Source organism: Polistes fuscatus, unplaced genomic scaffold, assembly GCF_010416935.1.
Source record: "Polistes fuscatus isolate 324 unplaced genomic scaffold, CU_Pfus_HIC Scaffold3, whole genome shotgun sequence".
Classification (NCBI taxonomy): domain Eukaryota; kingdom Metazoa; phylum Arthropoda; class Insecta; order Hymenoptera; family Vespidae; genus Polistes; species Polistes fuscatus.
Window position 1 is genome coordinate 8,326,678 of NW_025113107.1, and position 23,308 is coordinate 8,349,985.

Consider the following 23,308-nt stretch of genomic DNA (forward strand, 5'->3'; position numbering starts at 1 on the left):
CTATTATTGGTATAGAAAACGAATTATTTTTATGTATTTTTCATATTAGATTTAATGAAATAATTAACAAGATAATTTTTCATTTAAAATTTCCGTAAACATTACTAACTTTCAAGACTTTTTTATTTTATACAGGGCTTTGCAAAATGTAGAAACGATTCTGGTAATACACATATATATCTATATCTATATCTATATCTATATATATATATATATAGTGAATCATTGTGCATCTGTATGGGTATGTATTTAGTATATACATATATATTACAGCTGTAAATTGACACCTATCGTCGTACTTAGGGTATGGCAAGTTCATGTTTTAGGTGAGTGTGTCTAAAGCTCTGTGTTTCTTAATTGTTTAATATCGTTCTACATTTGTTTTTCTATACATATATTTAATTAATCGATACATTGTCAGTTTTAAACTCTTTTCTTACTTTATACTCTCCTCATTGTATTTACCTGCACATCTTGAGGTTATATTTGTTATATTAGTGGTTGTTAAATTAAAGTAAGTAAATTAACATTGTATTTCTATTATTTTTTATTACTTGTTATTAAATATTTTAATTGTATTATTAAGAAAAAAAAAATAGGTTTAATTATACATTGATCAAACTTAAATATATTAAACAATTTATTATATATATATATTTTAGTTTAATTTAGTAGGATGTATATTATTGATATTTGTTTATTTGTGTATGTTCATGATTTTGTTTGTCACATAAAAAATGCAAATATTTTATGTGTTTACAGTAACGTGGACGAGTATGGCTTTGAACGACCTCAAAATTTTGATTATGAAACATACGAAGAATTTATGTCCGAATATCTTAAAGTTCTTGCAAAACGTGCCAAAAAATGGGCAGAAATCATTGGCGAAGGGAAATCCTTACAACGATGTATTATGATAAAAAGATATGTTCGCAAAGGTATTCCAGGAGAATATAGAGGCCAAGTAAGGAATTTATTATCAATTTATAGAATTTATTTCATGGAAATATTATTAATTTGCAAAATCTTTGATTATTAATTACTATTTTATTTCTACTAGGTATGGCTTTCTATTAGCGGAGGAGATGAGATGAAACACGCAGCACCAGATCTTTATGAAAAATTATTACAACCTCCACACAATGCAGAAATTGCTTCTGTCATCAAAACTGATCTCCCACGAACATTTCCTGATAATATTTTTTTTAATAATACTGAAAATCAACAACACCAATTGTACAATATTTTGTTGGCATTTGCTCACCAAAATAAAACTGTGGGATATTGTCAAGTAAGTTTTTTACTTGTACGCTTCAATTTAACAAAAATGAAATTATACATATTTTTAAAAATATTTTCTAATCAATAATATTATGCTTTTCTTTCATTAGGGTCTCAATTACATTGCAGGATTGCTTTTACTAGTTACTAAAAGTGAGGAAACAGCATTTTGGTTATTAAAAGTATTGATAGATAAGATTTTACCTGATTACTACACTCCAACGATGGATGGACTGCTTACTGACATAGATGTACTGGCAGAATTAGTTAGGTAAGATAAACATTAATTATTTAAAGTCATTAAATTCATAGTCATTCTTTCTAAATCCGAATAAGAATCTGTTTCTATGAATTGTATAAAACTAGACTATTGGCCAACACATTGGGATATTCTACATTTATAATCTCACTCTAGAATAAAAATGCCGGACATCTATCAACATGTAACAAATTTAGGATTACCCTGGCCGGTGATTACAACTAAGTGGTTCGTGTGTTTATTCGCAGAAGTTTTACCAATTGAGGTAAAAAAATACAAATTTTTTAAAAATATACCTTTCATTTTAATAATATTCACTTAATCATTTGAAATGTGCAGACAACATTGCGTATATGGGATTGTCTATTTTATGAAGGTACGAAAATAATATTTCGTGTCGCATTAACCCTCATTAAACGAAACAAAGATAATTTATTAGCTTGTCAAGATTTTACTTTACTGGCTGAATGTTTTAAAGAAATTACGAAAGATAGTATTGTTTTACAATGTCATGATTTCATGCAGGTAAGATATTTATTTTTGTAAATACTTATGTCAAAATAATTATACGAATGTATATATTAATTTGAATATTTATTTCTAAATTTTTCTTAGAGTATTTTTAAAGTACCTGGGTCATTGCCTGGTAGCACAATTATCAAATTACGAACAAAAGTTACACAACAACGAATGGAACAAAAAGATAATAAGTTAAGACGATAGTATCTAGAAAAGGATACCCAATATCCACCGAAATAATCTAGTCCTTTAATTCATGTTTCAAAATTGATATGATAAAAGTATACTTATATTATTATTATTATTATATAAGCACTTAGTAATGTTGTAAATATAAATTTAACATTAGATGATTATAAGATTGCATTGTAATATATAGTTGAATTAATTGACTTATTTTTGACCGAAGATCTAAACGACTTTATTGTAAAAGAATTATGATAATAACAAGAACGTATGATGTATGCAATACAAGTAATCATACAACAAGTGGTCTACGATTTTATAGTTCCTTTCATTTTAAATATAAATTAAATGTTATTTAGTTAAATAACACATAGTTCTTTCAAATTTGATTTTTTATATTATCGCTTACTTTACATCTGTAATTAGACATAAATATATTCTATACGAATTTTATTAATTCTATTATATACTTTATCTTAAATGTATATATTTAATTGTGTAATGTAACCTCGCTATGAATGTACAATATGAAGAATTTATTTAATAGATATTAAATTATTTGTAATACATAGTTTATATTTCTACAAGTATATACACACGCTGAAATTTTTTCTTTTCTTTTAAAAGAAAATTTGTTAATTTAATATAAAATATTATATTAAAATTATTTCTCTAGTAAATCTTTAGCTTCGTTGATCTTTGCCGCTATATAAGGAGAACCACCACGATCAGGATGATTAACAGACATTACTTTTTTAAAATGTTCCTTAATTTTGGCTTTGTTTGCACTCGGTGGAACTCCTAATATCAAACTAGCTTCCCGTTTGGTCATTTTAGACTCAAAACCGCCTTTATAATATCTGCTGTTTGCTAAAGACTGGCACAAAAATAAAAAATACAATGTAGCAACAAACTAAGAAAAAATTCATTCCTATATGACATGAGTAAAAAAAATAAATAAGTACTTGAGAATTCAATTTGGGCATATTTTTCAAAGTTTCCGTCATAGTTTGTGATAAAGCTGGCATCTTTCTAAGCACATAACGTCCAGCATAACCTATAGCAGCTATGCTTAAACCTGCTACTATCATTGAAGTAGCCTGAAATAATATATGAAATATCAATATAAACAAAATTTAAGACAAAGTAAATTGTAAATATACAGGATATTTTAATCTATATTTTTTACTTAGTTTTTCATGTGAAATCATTCCCTGTTTGATTGTATCACGAGTTACAGTTATATTTAATCAATAAATTATTTAAGCAATTAACTTTAATATGAATTTCAGTTATAAATTATCTGATATCTATTGACAAAATAATTTCTAATTAATTATTTAAAAAAATTATTATTATTATTATTATTAAGGAGTATTTATTTCATTAGTTATTTCTTCACTATTACATTATATGAAATCATTACACAATATTGCAACAGATAAATTTCACTTAAGACTATAAATACAATGCAAAAACCTAACCTATACATCAGAATCAATTTTCTGAAATTCTTATAGAAAATAATAATAAACGATTTTTATATATACATAACTATTGAAATTAATTAAAAATTCCAATTTTTAAATAGGAAACGTTAAATTTCGAAATAATATAATATAAAATACGTCATTAATACCTTTCTGTTTCTTAACATCATGTGATCGTCAAAGTTAAATTTTATTTAATAACTTTAGGAATGCATATTATAAATTGATAATCGAATAAATAAATAATAATGCAAATGTTAATTATGTTTTTAACTAACCTTTTTTTTACTATTCTTACCATTTTACTAAAGATTTAGAAACAAGGTGAACCTTGTCACAGACCAGGTTTCGTTCATTCGTAATTTGCGGTCGAACTAATCTAGCCATCTGAATGAATTTCACTGAAACTAATTTATGTTAGTTAATAGTAATTATTACCAATAACAGAGGGAAGCACCTGTTAAATAATCGATTACTGTTTATTTATAAGAAAGTTGATAGTTCGATCTCTATTTGAAAATATTAATTCGTAAACAATTGGTCGAATGAAAAAAATTAATGAGAATTGTTAATAAAAACAAATAATAACAATTTTTTATATCAGTAAATATTTAGTTAGAATAGTTAGCAAATACTTAAATATTTGGCATAACTTAAAAATAATTAATATATAAATGTTAATATATGTATATTCAACAATTGCAATTGTAATATTTATAAAAAAAATGAAAGGAATAAATAAAAAGCTTAATTAATCTTCTAAACAAAATTATAATTGAATATTATATTTTAGTTTCGATAATAAGTCAGTTTATTATTTTTTTCGACGATAATAAATTTAATATCAGTATAACGAATAAGAGAAGGTTAAACATTATAATGGTTGAACTTACTTTTTCTTTTTTACCTTTCTTTTTTAATTTAAATTGTACGATTTAATATAATTGTAAATAAAGTAATAAATTCTTATTTAATAATTTTTCTTTCATTTTCTTGACACATAGCTATTATTCTAAGGAATCCTATATTTTCTATAATAATAATAATAATAATAATAATAATAATAATAATAATAATAATAATAATAATAATAAAAAAGAATATCAATATTTACATGACTTACGTAAAGATAATAAAAAAGCTATGGAAAAATATTACATAATCGTGAGTATCGCCAAGAAAAATATTAAAATCGTCTCGAATAGACACACAAGAAAAATATAAAGCGAGAGAAAACTGCATTTTTATTTCTAAACACATGCAATTCCATTTAACTTTGATATTATGAAACTTTTATGATTTACGTTATCAAAATTTACTTTTTCATTTCACAAAACGATTAAAATTGTATATATGTAAAAAAAAAATAAAAATTTACTGCGATTTATTATCTTATTATTTTGTTTATTTAATTAAAATTAACGTGTACTTTCTGTTTCATTTAAAATTCTATTAGAATAATATCTTATCGAATTAATATAGATGCGGTTTCAAGAAATGAACAAAACGAAAAAAATATTTTTTTCACGTCAAATTGAAAGACGTAAAATATAATTAATTGTTCAATCTCCGGCGATCAAGGTTAAACGACGAAATATAATAATTTGTCTTCGAAAGATTTTAATGAGTGAAAGGAAGGAAATATGACATTTAAATCTATAAAATTATCGAATCTCAGCTTCTACTTTTGAGAATGATGATTCTTCGTGATTTTCACCATGAAACGAAGATATTTAGCCATGATGGTAAAAGAAAAAAAGAGGGAGGAGAGGAATAACGGAAAGAGGAAAGTGATAGAAAGAGAAAGAGAATTGCGTAACTATAACAGAGTTGGAGATCTAAATTTTAACTCGCATTTTGTCGCAAGAGCAGCTGCTAGTTGAAGTCTTCCCTTTTAAAAGTTTGTCTTTACGTATATATATATATATAATACATAAGCAGAGTCACACTGTGGCAAAGAACGCAGATGGAGAACATGGTATATTCGGATAAAAAAATAAAGAATAAGAAGAAAAAGCACCAAGGTGCAAAGAGAAGTCTCCTGGGTGGACGACCAAATATATTTATAGTCACTAGCAACTTTGCTCTTTTACATATATATGTGTGTATATAAACTACTTCTCTATATATTTATCTACGTACTGTATGTATGTATATATATATATATATATATATATATGATGTATGTATGTAATGTGTATACGTTTCGTATTTATGTAAATAAATACCATTTTGTATGTATGTATTTATGTAAATAAATTTTGATATGTATGTAAATTAATATGTGTGTATTAATGTGTGAATGTATGTATAAAATTAATATTCATAAGTTAATTTTATTTTTTCGGAGAGTTGAATCATTAGCTTATTTATTTATGCAACATAGACGATGAGGCAATGCAATTATAGACAAAATATATTTTAATATTTTAAAATCTCCCAACGCTCTTTCACACACACATTCTGCAAAAATCGTATAAATGAATTATTTGTCAAGTATTACGAAGGACTTTAGAGATGTTAATCGATCTTAAAATTTCGTAAATTAAATTAAAATAAAAAAATATATTAAAATCATTTTTAATATTCCTGACACGTTTCTCTTTTCGATATTAATATTAATTTGTCATTTCATTTCATCATTCGTCATTTACATCATTTATTTATATTATCACATTCATTCTATCGTGTTATTATCTTCATGCTCGTAATAATAATTATTAAAAATACTTAACAATGGTGATAATGATAATTATCATTAGTTTGCAATTGTCTTATTTTTTATCTAGTAAATTGTAGATTTTTGAGAGAAATACGACGATTATCCTTTGACAAGATAATTTCTTCAAATATTTTTATTAACTATCGTGCTATCGCTTATCATGAATATTTACTTAGCGATATTACTCTATAAATTCGTCCATGTGTTTTCAGTAAATAACGTTGCGAAAAATTTAATAAAATAATTTCTCGTCAATATAAAATTTATGAAAAAAATGAAGGAAATATATTTATTATTAAATGAGATCATTCTATTAATAATTTAATTGTTGTGTTCAAATGTATGTACGTACGTAGATATCGTTCTAAAATTATCATAAATAATTATTTATCAAATCTCAAAATGTTTAATAATTAATAATAATTAACCGAACAATTACATATAAAGTAATAACACATTTTCAATCAAATCCTAATTAAATTGAAAATAAAAACTATCTCGAAGATAAGAAATTGTACACATTTCGTAAAAACGAAGGAAATTTATCTTTATTAAAAGATAAATTAATCTACATGTAAATGTAAATAATTAAATATATGAAAATAAAAAAAAAAATCGATGAAAACGATGTATGTTTATATTTTAAATTTAAAATCAAATTCAAAGCAATCCTTTTTTTCATTTCCAAGAACAGGGATGAGTATTACAGCTACAGACGTTCTTGATTCTCTTGTATGTCTAGTGCTGTCAAAAGAAGCAACAAAGTAACAAATCTTATAGTATAAATAATAACTATTAGTAAAACAAATCGTTTTGTTACAATATGAATTCAATATTTCAATAATATCCTATGATAATTTTATTAAACGGATAGGAAATGCTATTCAACAATATCAATTGCTCAATTAACGCAACAAATACGGAGCTTTGTAATAGTTAATTCTCTAATTTACCAGACTTAAAAAGTAAAGCTGAATAAAAAATGAGGATCAAAAATGATTATTATTACTATTATTATTATTGTTTCTGTTGTTTCATATTTAAATTTTATTTGATGTTGTATTTGAATTGATCAATTCATATCGTTAATCTTCATAAAACGTTATTCAAAATGACTATTCCAATTAGTTTAATCTAGCTTAATTCGACTTATTCAAGTAAAGATGAACAAAACAAGCATTATTATCATTATTATTATTTTTTGATATCGTATTTTAATTGGTCAAATTGGCGTTGCATGTCAATGAAGCACGATGCAATTAATAATGAATTTACGTTTGACCCATTTACTTGATGTAACGAGTATTTACTGAACGTTCAAACGTGATTCAAACATAAATCAATATCTATCGATAGAGGAATCGATACAAGCACAACTCGGAAGTGGAAAATCGATTCCTCGTTCAAATGAAAGTATGATTAATTCAAAGTGAAATAAGAATATGTAAGAAGAAATTATTCAAAGATCTGAAATTAAAATATGCATAAATATAAACATTTAGAGAAGAGAATTAAATTTAGAAGAAATTAATCGAATAGATTTATAGTATACCTATACGAAAGTCAAAGTACTTCGAAAAAAATGAAATTAATTGTAAGATAAATGTAATCCACAAAATTAACCCGTTGGTATCTATGACAAACTCTCGTCGAAAAGTATCAAATATACGTGCAATCGATAACACGGTGCTTCTTTCAAGCGTTTCCCTTTAACTTTTTCAATGCCGACTTCTTATTCGAGAACAATGGATGATGCATGCAAAAAAAAATATCGTGAAAAGCTTCGAACGATATATATAAGTAAGTATCCGTACATGTATGTATGTGTATACATATTTGCATTTGTAAGGAATATGTGTTCTCCAGTTGTGTGGAACTAAATTATGAAAACATAGAAATTTTAAGAAAAGAAAAAATACAAATCAATCGCGAATCGAATGAAATGAAATGAAACGAAATCGATACGAGATATGTTTACTACTACTATTACTACGTGCATAGACTTTCACGTGGCACAATCAGTTGGTAGCAAGTTAGCGTGACCCTTCCCTCTTATACCATCTTCGGCATACTCGTGTTATCGTGTTTTAAAAGTTTGTTCTAACTTGATCACCGTCTAACGTCTAAGCCACGCAACCATCGCAATATATACATGGTGCATTTATAACCTCGCTCACCGAGCGATTAAATTTCGTAACCGACTCGTTTAGTGAGTTTCTCGACGACACTGCAACAACTCTCCTTCTCTCTCTTTCTCTCTTTCCTTCCATTCCTCTCCCTCTTTTTCCTTCCTCTTCTATCTCTCTCTCATTCTTCTTCTCCCTCTCTCACCATTTACCACCAATCCCACAAGGAACAGAACATGTTATATTCATATACTTACATTTTTCATGAATGTTACACGCTCACGTTTATATATTTTTTATCATACGTTTATCTTACTCTTTTTTTTTTTTTATTAACTCCATAAAACAGAACTTTTATCAATTATATGTTTATTTTACATCATATCTATTAAACATATACATATAGTACATGACATATATATATATATATATTAGGTATATGTTATATCTATGTGTAATTTTAAAAAATTTTTTTTAACTGCGAGAAAATTATATTCCAAATTTTCAAAGCCTATTTTGTTAATTATTTTTAAAATATACCGACAATAACTATTTCCAATCGAATTAATCGTGTTTAATAGTTTCCTTTTATAATATATATGTATACATATACACAACATACATGCATACATTTATTTGTTTAAGGTCGCATCATTTAATGAAACGAATCAATTGAATGAAAAAGAATTTGATTAGGTAATTGATTGCAACTTTAACGAAGCTCACTCGAGAAAACGACTGACTTTTTATGTAAATCGTTAATCCTTGAAATCTAAATTTATTGTATTACGTTATTTCATCATTTCCATAAATCGATTTTAATCTGTTTGGGTTTGCTTTGAACTATACAATCTCTCGTGTTCACGTATATGTGTACGTGTGTGTTCGTTCGTTTGTTCGTTCGTTTATATATTAAAATTCTTGTGTAGTTTGCAATCGTACTCCCACTCTCTGCTATAATCGTCTATTGAAAAGAAAAATATACATTAGGTCGGACATTATTTGATATTCTGTTATGACTCGTGAAAATATACTTCTTTATTTATGGGCTAAGATACATACCAGTAGATCCCTTCAATATTTTATCTTAACAATTTTCCGCACGTGTTTTTCATTCAAACATGTGCATATTCTAACTAATGAGCTGACGATTAACCTTTGTATATATTTATTAAACATAAATATATATATGTGTGTGCGCATACGATTATACATATGCATAACATATATATATATATACATTTACATGAAACGATCTATAGTTACATTAACATATATATATAGGCAATTATAAAAATGATAATACATTGTCGATTAGACAATTGTCATAAATAATTGATAATAGAGAATCTACAAAAGCTTGGTATTTCTTAACGTGTTAAAACATAGACGTATATATTCACCTGACAATGTGAAATATTAATCGATTATTATTTATATATAATATTGTACATATAATTCGATTTTACTTGAGAAGAGGAAAGGGGGTTTGTTCCCTGGTATCTACTATAAAAAAATTGTTTATTTTTAATTACATTTGATTAATCTACGATCTTTTTAAGAATATTTAAGTGAAAGAATTTTATCGAAAACTGGATAATTATCAAAGTTACAAATGTCTTATCATTATGAAATATGTATCTCAAAACAATTATTTTGTTTTATCTAATTGACGAAATATCTCGAAAAATGACTGCACCGGATCGAAATAAATTCTCTGTAGCCCGTGTCGAAAAGGTTTTTTTGATTTTCTACTATGAATTGATTTATTTTTGATCGTGTGCTAATGAAAGTTAAGAAATAAGCAAAAAATCATAAAAATAGATACATTTTCCTTCTTACAAGTCGTAGGAAATTAGTTCAGCAAGGTTTCTCGATAAAAAGTAGAATACTTTATCAACGTATATCTAACGAAACTATCGATCGTTTATTTTTTTTTTTTACAAGTTCTTGGACGATGTAAATAAATTCCATAAATATGTATAGACTCGTTGATATAATTAATTATATAATATTCATGATAAAGCTCTCGTTATATGTATAAAAAGAATAAGCCATAAAATTTCGTATCCTTGGAATAATAATAATAATAATAATAATAATAATAATAATAATAATAATAATTACATACAAATCGATTATTGTTCATTTTTTTTCAAAAAATGATTCACGAATATAATATTAGACAATATAACACATGCGATGATCTAGTTATTGATGATATTTATGAAAAAAATTGTTGTATTGCACGATCGCATGTAAAATTTTATTAGCTTGAAATAGTAATTACGTATAAATCAGTTATTTCTCGTGTTTTTTTTTTAGTAAAATGATTCATGCGTACTTGCATCGAATGGTAATCGAATTTACTGGAATAATAATAATAATGATGATTAAAATAAATGTTACAACGATCGAGAGAAAAACTCATTGACAATTGATTTGATAATGATCCCTATTTATTCGACAATCATTTTTATGCACGTGTTTAACGTAATAAAATTATAAAATAAACTTTCTTCTTTGCGTGTGTGTGTGCGTGCGAGATATTTTAGTAAGAAGGATAGAAACGGATAAATGTGTTTTGAATGTTTTTATCCGTGATGATATATATTCCTTAGTAGAATATAAATATCAATGAGTTATTATAATGGTTGACATATTCTATGCTTGGCGCATAGTCTCTTATTTAAAACTACGAGCATTGCGGAATTATTCTCAATGCTTCTTTTATTAATTAGATTAAAAACAAGGATCATCTTTATATTAGTAAGATTTAATCATCTTAAGTGTAAACATTACAAAGATTAAAGCTTTCAACACGTATAAAATTTCGTTTAATTGATATTATTCTGTATACACGCGGTTTTATTAAAATATATGAATACTAATTAAAATTGTATATACTAATATTTACACGCATACATATAACAAAATAAACAGATACAAATTATACAGTTTTCCTTTGTTTTAATTCATTTATACTTCAATTATAATGCTTCTAAAATTGATCTAATAAATTTACGTTAAAAATCAAATAAATTATGTACAAATATAATTGATATATATATTAATATAATTTCAATTAATGATAATTTTTTTCTTTCGAAAAATGTCTTAAAATTTTCGCGCATGCGCGAATTTAAAAAGATGTTCTCTATTTTTTCGTCACTAAGTATAAAATTCAACAAACCTTTTTTTCTGTTGCTTTTGCTTTCGTACGATATTATGGATCTCTCGTGTGCTTTTCTTTAAAAACAATAAGAAATAATTACATTTGTAGTCCTTGTAGAGTCGGCTGGAACAATGTCGTGCAAATATCGACCGGGTTGATTGAATTCACATGCGAAATGCTCTTTAAAATACACAAATAGTTGACATTTGCATATATATCTACAATATTTTATGTTAGCTAATTTTGGCAAACATTTCAAAGAGACAAAGCAAGGTTGACTTCAAATTATTCAAATAACATGTATATATGTATATATATAATATACATTGAACGATTTATTAATCAGGAAGTTTCGCACTTCATCTAAAAGAAAATTGTTAGAATAAAAACAACCTAAATGTATGAAATTCTAATTCCTATCGAAAGTTAACCTACATAGATCAAATATAAATTCGAAGGGATATGAAATTAGACATATATAGTATAAACGAGAAATGTACAAACATAGCAAAACATGTTGTTTCTCAAGGAACATAGAAGAAGGAAGATCGTACGATAGAGAGAGAGAGAGAGAGAGAAAAAAAACACATCATCGTGCGTTAAGAAAGGAATAAGAGAAATGTGAGGACGTAGACAGAGGTATATAGAGAGAAGGGTGAAGAGGGATAAAGGAGAGAGGGAAAAGAAAGAGGAGGGAGAACACGATGGAGTACAAGTAGAAACGTTTGATAGTGGGGAGAAAAGCGCCCTCTTTTCACAAGCATCGAAGCGTTAGCACGTCGCCCTTGCTATCGCACAGAATCACGGATAAATCAAACATGGCGATTCAGTCGATGTTTACGGTCAGATCGTAAGAAACGTAGTTGTGATAACAGGAAGACTGCTGTGCATAAGATAGTGCTTTTAACGGTGATGAGTACTTGTGCCACCGTAAATCGACCGATTTTGGTTAATATAACGAATATGGAGGACCAGAATTTGGAAAAAGCGTCCGACGCTATAGAAGAGATCGGAGTACACGACGCGAAGGGCGTTAAAGAGGTTTCGACGCCTGCGACGTCATCACTTCTCTCTTCAAAGCAAGTGTCGCGATCTAGCGGCGAAAAAGCTGATGCTAAGCCTCATTACAACGTTAAAATTGTGAGTATTGACTAATATATGATAGAAATTCATCTATTTTTCTTCTTTTGTAATAAAAATAATGATATATATTATATTTTATATGATTATCCTTGTTCTTCTACAAATCTCATTTAAATTATCATTATTTCCATAAGATTGAATATTTTGAAAAATAGATCGATTAATTATCGAATTTTTTAAATCGATTATTCAAATTTTGAATTACCATGTAAAACTATAATTTATTATTTATTTGTTTGTTGGTTAAATATTACGATGTAATTATGTATATGAAATTAGGGAAAATCTTTAGTGAGAAATTTAACGAAATTCATATATAATTAAGTAAGGATGAATTTGTAAAATTATTTTTATAGTATTATAATTTGATATATCACGCTAAGTAAATTTCTCCGAAATAATATTTTATAGATACATAGAAAAGAAATTTGCATAATACGTTATATTTAGAATATGTATAGAAGATTAATCTGCTTAATTTCAGTGGCCTAAATCTTTGCTTCGAAAATCTGGTAAATTTGAAAGTGGCAGTGGTAGCGGAGAGCAAGATGTTGTAATGCAAGAGGATGGCTTTGATGTAGTTACGAAGAAAAAGAAGACTCGTAGAGGGAAATCTAAGCATAAAAAATTAAAACCATATTTAAAACAGCTATCACATTTTCAACGAAAACCATGTTGTAGATCCTGGGGAAAAGTTTTAAAAATTTGTAGACAGATCCGAGCACCTTATAATACAACACAATTTCTTATGAACGATCATAATGATTTGCCTGATATTGATCGAAAATTATCCATAGCCACATCTACAGATTTTGGAGTTACTACAGGAGTTACTACTTTTCAGAAACCTCCACCACCTCGTACTAGAGATTCCAGCTTTAGCGTTGATTCTGACGAAGATTACTTTTTTTCTTCTCCAGAAGATGAAGAAGAATTTTTATCTAAAAATTTCTCTAGCGCATACGAAGACCTTCATGCAGAAAGACTGAGCACTTTGAGTAAATCAGAATTACTAGAAGAGTATTTACAATTAGAGGCCAAAGTAGACTTACTCTCTAAAAGATTACGTGGGAAAAATATCAATCAGACGGAAGACAAAGATAATATAGACAATAAGAATAATGGAGTGAATATTATAGAATTGGATATAGAAAAAAAATTAAACATTTTTCAGCAACGAATAGATGACTTAGTAAAACAAAATGAAGAACTAAGAAAAGATAACGAAGCATTAAGAGCACGAAGGAATGATAGCTCTGCATCTAGCATAGACAGTGAAAGCGATAGTGATAGTACAAGTATTGGAAATCGTAGTATATGTAGTCCTTTCAAGAATCCAGATTCTTCTCCAGAACGTGTATCGTGCAGATGTAGAAATATCAGTGATAAAAATAGTAGCTCTGGGTGTATTTTTGATAGTACGAGTGACTGTTCTGATATTATTCGTTGTAAAACTCCATTGTCTCCACTTGTTCTTAGTAAAAGACATGTAATTATTAATGAAATGGATGGCCTACCGATATAAATTTTGTTTGTTGCTGAGACAGTCTACATAATAATAATTCTGTGCATCTATATTAACTGACAAGTTATCTTTCTTCTAATGCTGATCATTATAAATTTTAGACTTTTATCTAATTCACATTTTGGATCTATAAATTACTTTCCTTTTATTCTTTAAGACTGCCTCATGTATACAATATATATGTGTATAATAATATGTAAAATACATAAGTAATTATCATTATAAAAACAGTTCAGTTTTGCTATCTGTTTGCATCGGGTTATGTTATTTGTATAGTTATGTTATAGACTTTATTATTCTATCAAAAATTTATATTTTTAATTATCATTATTTTACAATTATTTTAATAATTCTTCATTTACCATCATATTATGAAGCATTCGAAAATTCGATTATATTTTATCTTATGTACTTTTTTCATAAATTGCTCATATATTTATACAAAAATTATTATATTTACAGGCCATCAACTATTCCACATAAATGTATATAAACAAAATAAATATTGTATATATACATATTATCGTGAGAATAATGCGTTACGAAAAAAGTATTTTATAATGCAAAGATTGTGATAATATATGCCAAGAATTAAAAAAATAATATTTCTGCATTTGTATAGTTACAAGAAAGAAATGATAATATTATTAGTTATGATCTGAATGTGTAATGTATAAATGATATTAATATATCTCCATATATAATATTAAGATATTTTATGCTTAAATTTTTAATAAATTTTAAGTTCTATTAATAGGCATGTTCGATTATTTTTGCTAAAGTATTTGTGAATTAGAGTTTTGTAAATGTAATTATCGATAGACAATATAAGAAAGCAAAATGGTTCTGTCGATTTTTGAAACAGAACGATTTTGATGATTTTATTTCAATTTTAAAGAATTATTGCATTTTGTTATAGAAGTGTTATATCTCTTAAAAAGTTATATCTCTTTTATATTATTCCTTTCCTTGCATAATAATAATGATGATGATGATGATGATGATGATGATGATGATGATGATGATGATGATGATGATGATGATGATGAAATATCTGTGATATATATATACATATATTTTATAATGTTCTAATCTTTATTTATTTATTAAATTATTTGATTTAAAATTATAAAAAGAAAAAATAGAAAAACAAAATGAATAAATAGCAAATTAATTGATAAATATTTATCGTAGATTAATAAAGTCGAAAGAGAAAATGTTGATACTCGATTAATCGACTATCTCCTATTGTTTGTATCATAAATCTCAGGTAATAATAATTCTACTAATACCGCCAAATGTAAAATGGTTGTATTACAGTAAACGTTGTTAATTTTCTGTTATAAATAATAATAAATGTTTTTATAAGGAAATATTATTACTTGAGTTGTATATTTTGTGGCGCCATTTTTAAGTTAGCGTTTTATTTTACGGCAAATCCAACAGGTGTCGCATAAGTTTCACTAATAAATGAACAATGATTTTTGCACTTTCGTTTTGAAGAGAATGAATGGAACACATTTTTTTCATTTTTGTTTTAAACCTTTTATTGAGTGTCTATGTGTAAATGCGAAAGCGTAATATTACACAGAGAATTTAGACTGTTTTAAATATAATGGAATAAAATTGTTATTATATCAAAAGTATTCAATGGTGTACTACTTTAGACTGTTTCCTAAATACGTTATTATCCCGTTAATCAAAGTTATATATAGTTTTTTACAAACTTTAGTTTAATTTTTATAGTTTACCTAACTGTTGATCGATTAGTACAAGAAATACATGGTACGTGTATGGTGCACTACTGCGATGTAAAAAAAAGTAACCACGTATTGCATATTCACAACTCCTGTTTTTTCAATCTTCCTAATAACAGGGAGAGAGAACTGTCGTCTTCCAGAACAGAGGGCGTGGTTGTAGATCCTATATACTGTGGCGGTTACCGCATAGAGAAGAGAGTCGTGTAATGATGTTTCGTCCTGGGAGCACGCCTAAGAGACTTATGACTAAGAGACTGATAGCGTGCTCCCTGCCTTAAACATCCGCGAGACCCGATTGGTCTGAAATCTATTCTCTTTAAATAGTAATCATGGTAACTTTTACCGCTAGCGAGTAACGATGATGGAGTCGTAGTCACCTTGTGTTAGAAAGCGGAACTAGCGCAGATTGTCGCGTCGAGTCGCCACACTACTTTCGCTTGTGCCCCCCCCGACGGATCGATGCTTACATTAACCTGTGGCGCCACATATATTTTGAAATGGTATTATATGTTTACTAATACTCATCAAACGACGCTACTTTTATTCGTTCGCTAGTATCTATTTTTTATTTGCCTCTAGATTATTCTATTATAAATCTGGATATTTCTTAACTTAAGGATAGAAAATCTTTTCTTTTTTTTGTTTTTTCCGCGTATACATCTTATACATTTAATATCTATAATTTTCTTATTTGATTGTGCTAGAAATATACATTATCGAAAACTGTAAATAACTAGCAATAACTTTGGAATTTTTTGAAATAATACAAGGTGATAATATATAAATAATAAAAATGATATAATTATTATATATTTATGAACTGTCAACTTTCCTATAACACGATTTATTCATATCGCGTTATAGGAGGTTTAAGTATGTCATATTAAAGATTGCTAATCATGTTTCATTTACAATTTATTTTATGAAGTAATTTAATTTTTTTATTTTATCGTTTTTTGCACAAATAGAACGAGTATAAAATTTATAAAGAATTTATTTTTTTTTGTAGAGTATTAAAGTGTTCTGTAAATATTTAGTTCTTCGAAGATAAATAAAAGGTTAACATACATAACCTTAAAACATTACTGGAACATATAGATATTAAATTGATTTTGTTACAAAAAATTGCAGTTAATAAATTATATAAATGAATACATTTTATTTTAATATTTATATTTGACTATATTTTATTTCTATTTTTGGTGTTTTAGGTCATGTTCAATACTTGTTCAAATCTTATCAGTAACAACTTGTGTTTTGTAAATATTATTAATAACGTCTACTGAAGTGATAGGAAATATAAAATATTTCAAAATGGACGTAAGTTTTTAAAAATATTCTATGATACCTATTTGATATATTTTTCATATATATATATATATATATATATATATTATACGGTAGATACTATATCGTTTTCCTTTAATTTAATATTAATGTTATAGCAAAAATATGATTTCCCACCAATTTGGCCTAACATAAATACCATATTAAACGAGTATGTGGAATGCTCTGAACAGCTTCCGATACATCAAATTGATTTTGCTCAATGTTATTGGCCAAGAAAACCTGATGTTTTTTCTTTATTAAATTATGAATTATCACCGCATGGCACAACATTAAAATTTGATCGTGATCCAATAACAGGGTGTCTTGGACAAATGCAAGAAATTATCTTAGAAGAAGTAGGAAAAAATTCGAAAAATTCAATGTCAATGAAACGTATACCTGGAGCCGTTACGGATGACATTAGAGGTACTTCATTAACTTATTCAAATATTTAACAAATATATTTTTACAATTATAATATTTGTATGTATTGTATGTTAATTTCACCCTTTCATTCCGAGCGCCACATATAGGTAGCATTCATGAAAAGCCTTTTAGATACAATTTTTTATTTATTTTTTAATGTGCGTATACCTCCCTTTGAATAGCAAAATTATCATTTCTGAATATCGTATGTCTTCAGCAAAATATATACTTGTTGCTGAACCTACTGCACAGTGAAACCATAATCTTGAGCTTGTGATCATAAACTTGATAGAGAATATAGGCGCACGGTAGATTGTGCCGGAATGAAAGGGTTAATGTTTGATGAAATTTGATACAAAAGGTAATATTCTACTTTAGGTAAAATTACTAATATACCATTTTGGCCTGGCGGTTTCGATGAACCTGTTGTATTGGATGAGACGACAGAAGATATTGATTTTGAAAGGAATTTAAGAACACTACCGGAAGGATTCAGTTCTGGTATAGAATTTGAAGCTGATAATATTACGCCAAAGAAGAAAGAGAAATTCGTTGATGTATCAAAACCAGAAAGACAATTTATAGATGATACAACAAATAAAATTAATTTAATGGCTCTCGTAGAGGAAGAAGAATGTAAGCTTGATTGGCCAAATATAGAAGAATCTAAAGAAGAAATGAAAAAGAAAAATGATGTAGAGAAAACTGTAGAAATATCTAAAACAGATAGTAATCCATTACCATCAGAAAAGCTAGAAATATCAGTTTTAAAAATTTCTAATGAATTACAATCAAATAAAATTGAGGAAATGGAATGGGCAGAACAAATAGATGTATCTGTACCAGTAACAGATTATAAGACAAAAATTCCTGATCCAGCAATGACATTTGAATATGAATTAGATACTTTTCAAAAGCAGGCAATACTTAAGTTAGAAGAAAATTGTAATGTTTTCGTTGCGGCGCACACATCTGCAGGAAAAACTACCGTTGCTGAGTATGCTATCGCATTAACTCAAAAACACTTAACTAAGTAAGTATTACTTATCAATTAATCTAATAATTTAAAAAAAAAAAAATAAACATATTTATTTAAAAATTGTAATTTTATTATTCAAGGGTAATTTATACTTCTCCTATAAAAGTACTCTCAAATCAAAAATTCCGTGATTTTAAAAAAAAATTTGACAGCGTTGGATTAATAACAGGAGATGTTCAAATCAATGAGAACGCATCTTGTCTTATTATGACCACAGAAATATTAAAATCAATGATATACGGGGCATCAGAAGTTCTTAGAGATTTGGAATTTGTAATATTTGATGAAGTACATTACATTAATAATGAAGATGTAAGTATTATTTTGGAACTATTACAAAGATCACAACGAATTACTGATTTTTTTTCATTGCATATACATATAATATTTATTTACAAAAGATTCTTATTTACTATCTATAATGTATAATAAAGTAATCATTTTTTATTTCTTAGATATAGCATATTAAATAATTTATTAATTTTTTTTTATTATCTATTATTTATTATTTAATATTATTTAAAGTTTTATAACTGTGATATTTTATAAATATATAGCGTGGTCATGTATGGGAAGAAATTGTGATTCTTTTACCACAAACAGTAAATATAGTAATGTTGTCAGCGACTGTGCCGAAACCGATAATATTTGCAAATTGGGTTGGTCGTATAAAAAAGCGGAAAATGTATGTAATCAGCACATTGAAAAGACCAGTACCATTGAAGCATTATTTGTTTATTCCTAATAATACTAAAAGTCGAGGCGAATTACTTACAATTCTTGACGAAAATGAAGAATTTTTATTAAATGGGTAATCGAAAAAAATTATTTTTTATTTCTTTTATTATTATCTATATATATTTACACACATCCATTGTTACCAGTTTTGTATATATATATATATAAATCTTTAATTAAAAATAAATTTAATGTAGTATTAGAATTAATTTTAACGTATAAACATATTTCTTTACAGATGGCACGCAGCAACTAAAAAATTTCAAAAGCATGACAAAAAAGATGGAAACAATTATTTCGATGATATGAAATATTACGACGAAATATTATATGATTTTGTACATTTTTTAAGCAGAAATGTACGATATCAAAAAACATAAGTATATTTATTTTGTTATTTTAAGAGCTTTTAGATAAAAGCATGCATTTTTTTTAGGACAAATTACCTGTCGTTGTATTCACATTGTCTAGGAAACGTTGCGATACTAATGCGAATAAATTAAAAAATATTACGTTAACTAATCATGCTGAAAAAATGCAAGTTAGATCATTCTTCGAGCATACTATGAAATATTTGAAAGGTACTGACAAACATTTACCACAAGTTTGTATGATGCAAAATCTTTTAGAAAGAGGCATTGGTATACATCACAGTGGGATATTACCCATTTTAAAGGAAACTGTTGAAATTCTTTTCCAAATGGGTGTTGTTAAGGTAATGTATTTATATTTTATTATCAAATTGACTACACTATATAGAATGTCCTGTAACTGCTGATACAAGCGAGCGAATTTCACTATCTTACTCTCTGATATTTCGAAGAACGTTTTCGTACTTCTTAATATTTTTACAAATATTGTCAGTACGATAATATCTCTTATATTGGTTCTACTCTTATGCTTATTGAACAATGCTTTCAGATTATAGAGCTGCAAGTTTAATTTTCAATTAATTTTCAAACTTATTGTTTTCTGAAACAAAGCTTTGTATGAACAAATTTTATTCTACTTTTTGACTTACAATTAGTTTCTCATGCAAAATCAGCCCTTACTTGATTGTACTAATAGTTACAAGACATCCTGTATATATGAAAATGGTTATATATTCTAGTAAAAAGAAAATGTAAGATACCTTTTTGTTCTAATAGTTATTATTTGCAACTGAAACATTTGCTATGGGAGTTAATATGCCAGCTCGGACAGTAGTATTCGATTCAATAAAAAAATATGATGGCAACGTATTTCGAATGTTGCTTCCTACCGAATATATTCAAATGGCTGGACGTGCCGGTCGAAGAGGCCACGACACAACTGGAACAGTTATTATAATGTGTCATAAAGAAATTCCACATTTTACTGAATTAAGACCTTTGATGAAAGGTGAATCAAAAACGCTGGAATCACAATTTAAAGTAACATATTCTATGGTTTTAAATTTGAGAAGAACTAATGAATTAGTTACTGTACAATCTATGATGCGAAGATCATTTAAGGAATCATGTTTAGTTTTAAAAGAAGATAAATATCAAACTGATTTAAATAAAATAGAAGAAGAGTTAGCAAGTTTACCACCATTAACGGATGTACAGAAAGAATTATCTAATTTCTATGAAATAGCAATGAATTATTTACAAGAATTACGTTATTTGAAACCTTTTATGCTTGAAAATAAACAAGCGAAGAAAAGTTTATCCAAGGGTAGAGTTGTAATAGTATCGTATAAAAATCATTTTAGAAAATTAGGTGTATTGCTGGGAGTCATTTCATCTAAAGTCTTTGGAAATCAATATCAAGTATTCGTATTAAAAGATGGCAATCAACAAGAAGTTAAAAATGATAGACATTCGGACAATTCAGATAATGAAATTAATAAAGAAAAATCTGAAAATTGGTATAATATTATCGCTTTAACCAAAAAGACTTATTTTATACCATGTGGAGCTCCGTCGCATGAAGTAATCATTATTTCTCCGTGGAATTTAATCGAGATAACAAATCATCTCCTTAAGATCGATTGCAATATGGTATTGAAAGATTGGGAAAAGAGACAAATATTTAGATTTAGGTAAGTCTAATAATAATATAATAATAAATAAATCAGTCAACGGCCTAGCCACGTTGGATTACTAGTTTTCGTCAGATCACTAAAATTAAGCAACGTGGGCATGGTTAGCAACATGGATTGGATGTTAGTATTGAATAGGTATAAGAAGGTGTTTGTAGAGAAGTGACTCAAACTTGAAAAGGAGAGAGTACAATGACACATTCAAAATATTAATTAATCGATTTGAAAAGTTTATTAAATGTATATATCAAACCTTAAATTGTGTATAGGAATGATAAACCTGGACCTACGTGTCAAGCAGTTGTTCAAGAATTAATGGCAATTTCTGTACATTCTAAAAAAAATAATGATATATTGTCACCATACGTAAAATGGAAAGTACCTGAAAATTTAAATCCTAGATTTATACACTTACGCAAACAAATGCAAGCTCTAGAAAAAATAAAGTGTACAGATATACCAAACTTCGAGGAACAATTTGAAGTCGTATTTCATCGTATGGAATTATACAGAAAACAAAAAAAACTTCAGCTTAAACTCAGTGATGAAGGATTATCTTTATATCCAGATTATATAAATATGGTTGCACTACTTAAACGTCTGGGATATATAGATAACGATGAAAGAGGTCAGTAATCTTTTTATATTCTATATATATGTTAGAGTAATTTATTTTTTAAAGTTATGAAAATAATTTTTCTATTATTTTTATATATCACTTTATATTTATATTTGCAGTTGCTTTAAAAGGTAGAGTGGCATTACAAATGGGAGTTAATGAGTTAATATTAACGGAGCTTATTTTAAAAAATGTATTAACCCCTTTGCAACCAGCTAAAATTGCTGCGTTATTATCTGCTGTGATATATCAACAAAAGGATGAAGAATTTTCGCTCCCACCTAATTTTAATCATTTAAAAAGAGTAAGACTTAATAGAATCTCTTGTTTATTCTTAATAATTTCTATATTATTAAAATTACTGTATATTCTATATAGTATAAAAACATAACGATTAATTGTTATCAATTAACCATTTATTTTTTTTAGGAATCTGTAGTTTTGTATAATTTGCATCAAGATTTACATAAATTGGAACAAGAGTATCATTTAAATACACTGCAACCATTGAATTTTTCTTTGATGGAAGCCGTTTATGAATGGGCACAAGCAAAATCATTTGCTGAAATAATGCAAAAAGTTGATGTTCAGGAGGGTATTATAGTCAGAGTTATTCAACAACTTAATGAAACATTGCAAGATATGAAAAATGCAGCTGTGGCGATTGGTGATCCAGTTTTAAAAGGTAAAATGGAAGAAGCATCAACAGCAATAAAACGTGATATAGTTTTTGCTGCATCCTTATACATTCAAGAATAATTATGGAATAAACTATTATTGTACATTTAATACTTTCTCTTGTTGGAAATGAAGAAGGATCAGGATATTTATAAAATACAAAGATTAATTCATTATTGTAAAATTTAAGAAAAGCAATGATTGAAGAAGATGAAAATTTTATGAGAT

The 23,308-nt window shown here is 26.9% G+C and overlaps 4 protein-coding genes across 5 annotated transcripts; 3 read left to right on the plus strand and 1 right to left on the minus strand.

The window, feature by feature from the left end:
* The first annotated feature begins 233 nt into the window (after window positions 1-233).
* LOC122519772 (growth hormone-regulated TBC protein 1-A) lies at window positions 234-2,326 on the plus strand. Its single transcript, XM_043639455.1, has 7 exons — window positions 234-326; window positions 763-964; window positions 1,061-1,291; window positions 1,392-1,552; window positions 1,697-1,805; window positions 1,880-2,065; window positions 2,156-2,326. The coding sequence occupies exons 1-7, from the start codon at window positions 307-309 to the stop codon at window positions 2,261-2,263; spliced, it is 1,017 nt and encodes a 338-aa protein (XP_043495390.1). The 5' UTR covers window positions 234-306; the 3' UTR covers window positions 2,264-2,326.
* A 129-nt stretch (window positions 2,327-2,455) lies between these two features.
* LOC122519773 (mitochondrial import inner membrane translocase subunit TIM14) lies at window positions 2,456-4,140 on the minus strand. Of its 2 annotated transcripts, none has more exons than XM_043639456.1 (3): window positions 4,034-4,140; window positions 3,211-3,345; window positions 2,456-3,122 (listed from the first exon to the last, which is right to left on the minus strand). In XM_043639456.1, exons 1-3 carry the CDS (start codon window positions 4,034-4,036, stop codon window positions 2,910-2,912), a joined length of 351 nt encoding a protein of 116 aa, XP_043495391.1. In that variant the 5' UTR covers window positions 4,037-4,140; the 3' UTR covers window positions 2,456-2,909. The 2 variants fall into 2 exon arrangements, with proteins under 2 accessions (XP_043495391.1, XP_043495392.1); XM_043639457.1 differs by having other exon boundaries at window positions 4,014-4,135.
* An 8,183-nt stretch (window positions 4,141-12,323) lies between these two features.
* On the plus strand, window positions 12,324-15,039 carry LOC122519724 (protein HEXIM1-like). The gene is made up of 2 exons (XM_043639386.1): window positions 12,324-12,898; window positions 13,386-15,039. The coding sequence occupies exons 1-2, from the start codon at window positions 12,671-12,673 to the stop codon at window positions 14,424-14,426; spliced, it is 1,269 nt and encodes a 422-aa protein (XP_043495321.1). The 5' UTR covers window positions 12,324-12,670; the 3' UTR covers window positions 14,427-15,039.
* A 1,771-nt stretch (window positions 15,040-16,810) lies between these two features.
* LOC122519323 (helicase SKI2W) lies at window positions 16,811-23,264 on the plus strand. Its single transcript, XM_043638695.1, has 13 exons — window positions 16,811-16,956; window positions 17,398-17,506; window positions 17,632-17,941; window positions 18,320-18,974; window positions 19,061-19,292; window positions 19,538-19,791; window positions 19,957-19,993; window positions 20,045-20,077; window positions 20,155-20,433; window positions 20,867-21,783; window positions 22,053-22,411; window positions 22,522-22,706; window positions 22,832-23,264. Exons 2-13 carry the CDS (start codon window positions 17,501-17,503, stop codon window positions 23,159-23,161), a joined length of 3,597 nt encoding a protein of 1,198 aa, XP_043494630.1. The 5' UTR covers window positions 16,811-16,956; window positions 17,398-17,500; the 3' UTR covers window positions 23,162-23,264.
* Window positions 23,265-23,308: the final 44 nt, after the last annotated feature.

Bases quoted from the DNA above. Each gene is read 5' to 3' on its own strand.
- LOC122519773 (XM_043639456.1), bottom strand. The intron at 3,123-3,210 runs GTACTTATTTAT...TTTTTGTGCCAG, and splicing joins TGCCCAAATTGAATTCTCAA to TCTTTAGCAAACAGCAGATA.
- LOC122519772 (XM_043639455.1), top strand. From the start codon at position 307: ATGGCAAGTTCATGTTTTAG. The intron at 965-1,060 runs GTAAGGAATTTA...TATTTCTACTAG, and splicing joins CAGGAGAATATAGAGGCCAA to GTATGGCTTTCTATTAGCGG. The intron at 1,806-1,879 runs GTAAAAAAATAC...TGAAATGTGCAG, and splicing joins CAGAAGTTTTACCAATTGAG to ACAACATTGCGTATATGGGA.
- LOC122519323 (XM_043638695.1), top strand. The intron at 18,975-19,060 runs GTAAGTATTACT...TTATTATTCAAG, and splicing joins ACTCAAAAACACTTAACTAA to GGTAATTTATACTTCTCCTA. The intron at 20,078-20,154 runs GTACGATATCAA...CATTTTTTTTAG, and splicing joins TACATTTTTTAAGCAGAAAT to GACAAATTACCTGTCGTTGT.
- LOC122519724 (XM_043639386.1), top strand. From the start codon at position 12,671: ATGAGTACTTGTGCCACCGTAAATCGACCGATTTTGGTTAATATAACG. The intron at 12,899-13,385 runs GTGAGTATTGAC...GCTTAATTTCAG, and splicing joins CTCATTACAACGTTAAAATT to TGGCCTAAATCTTTGCTTCG.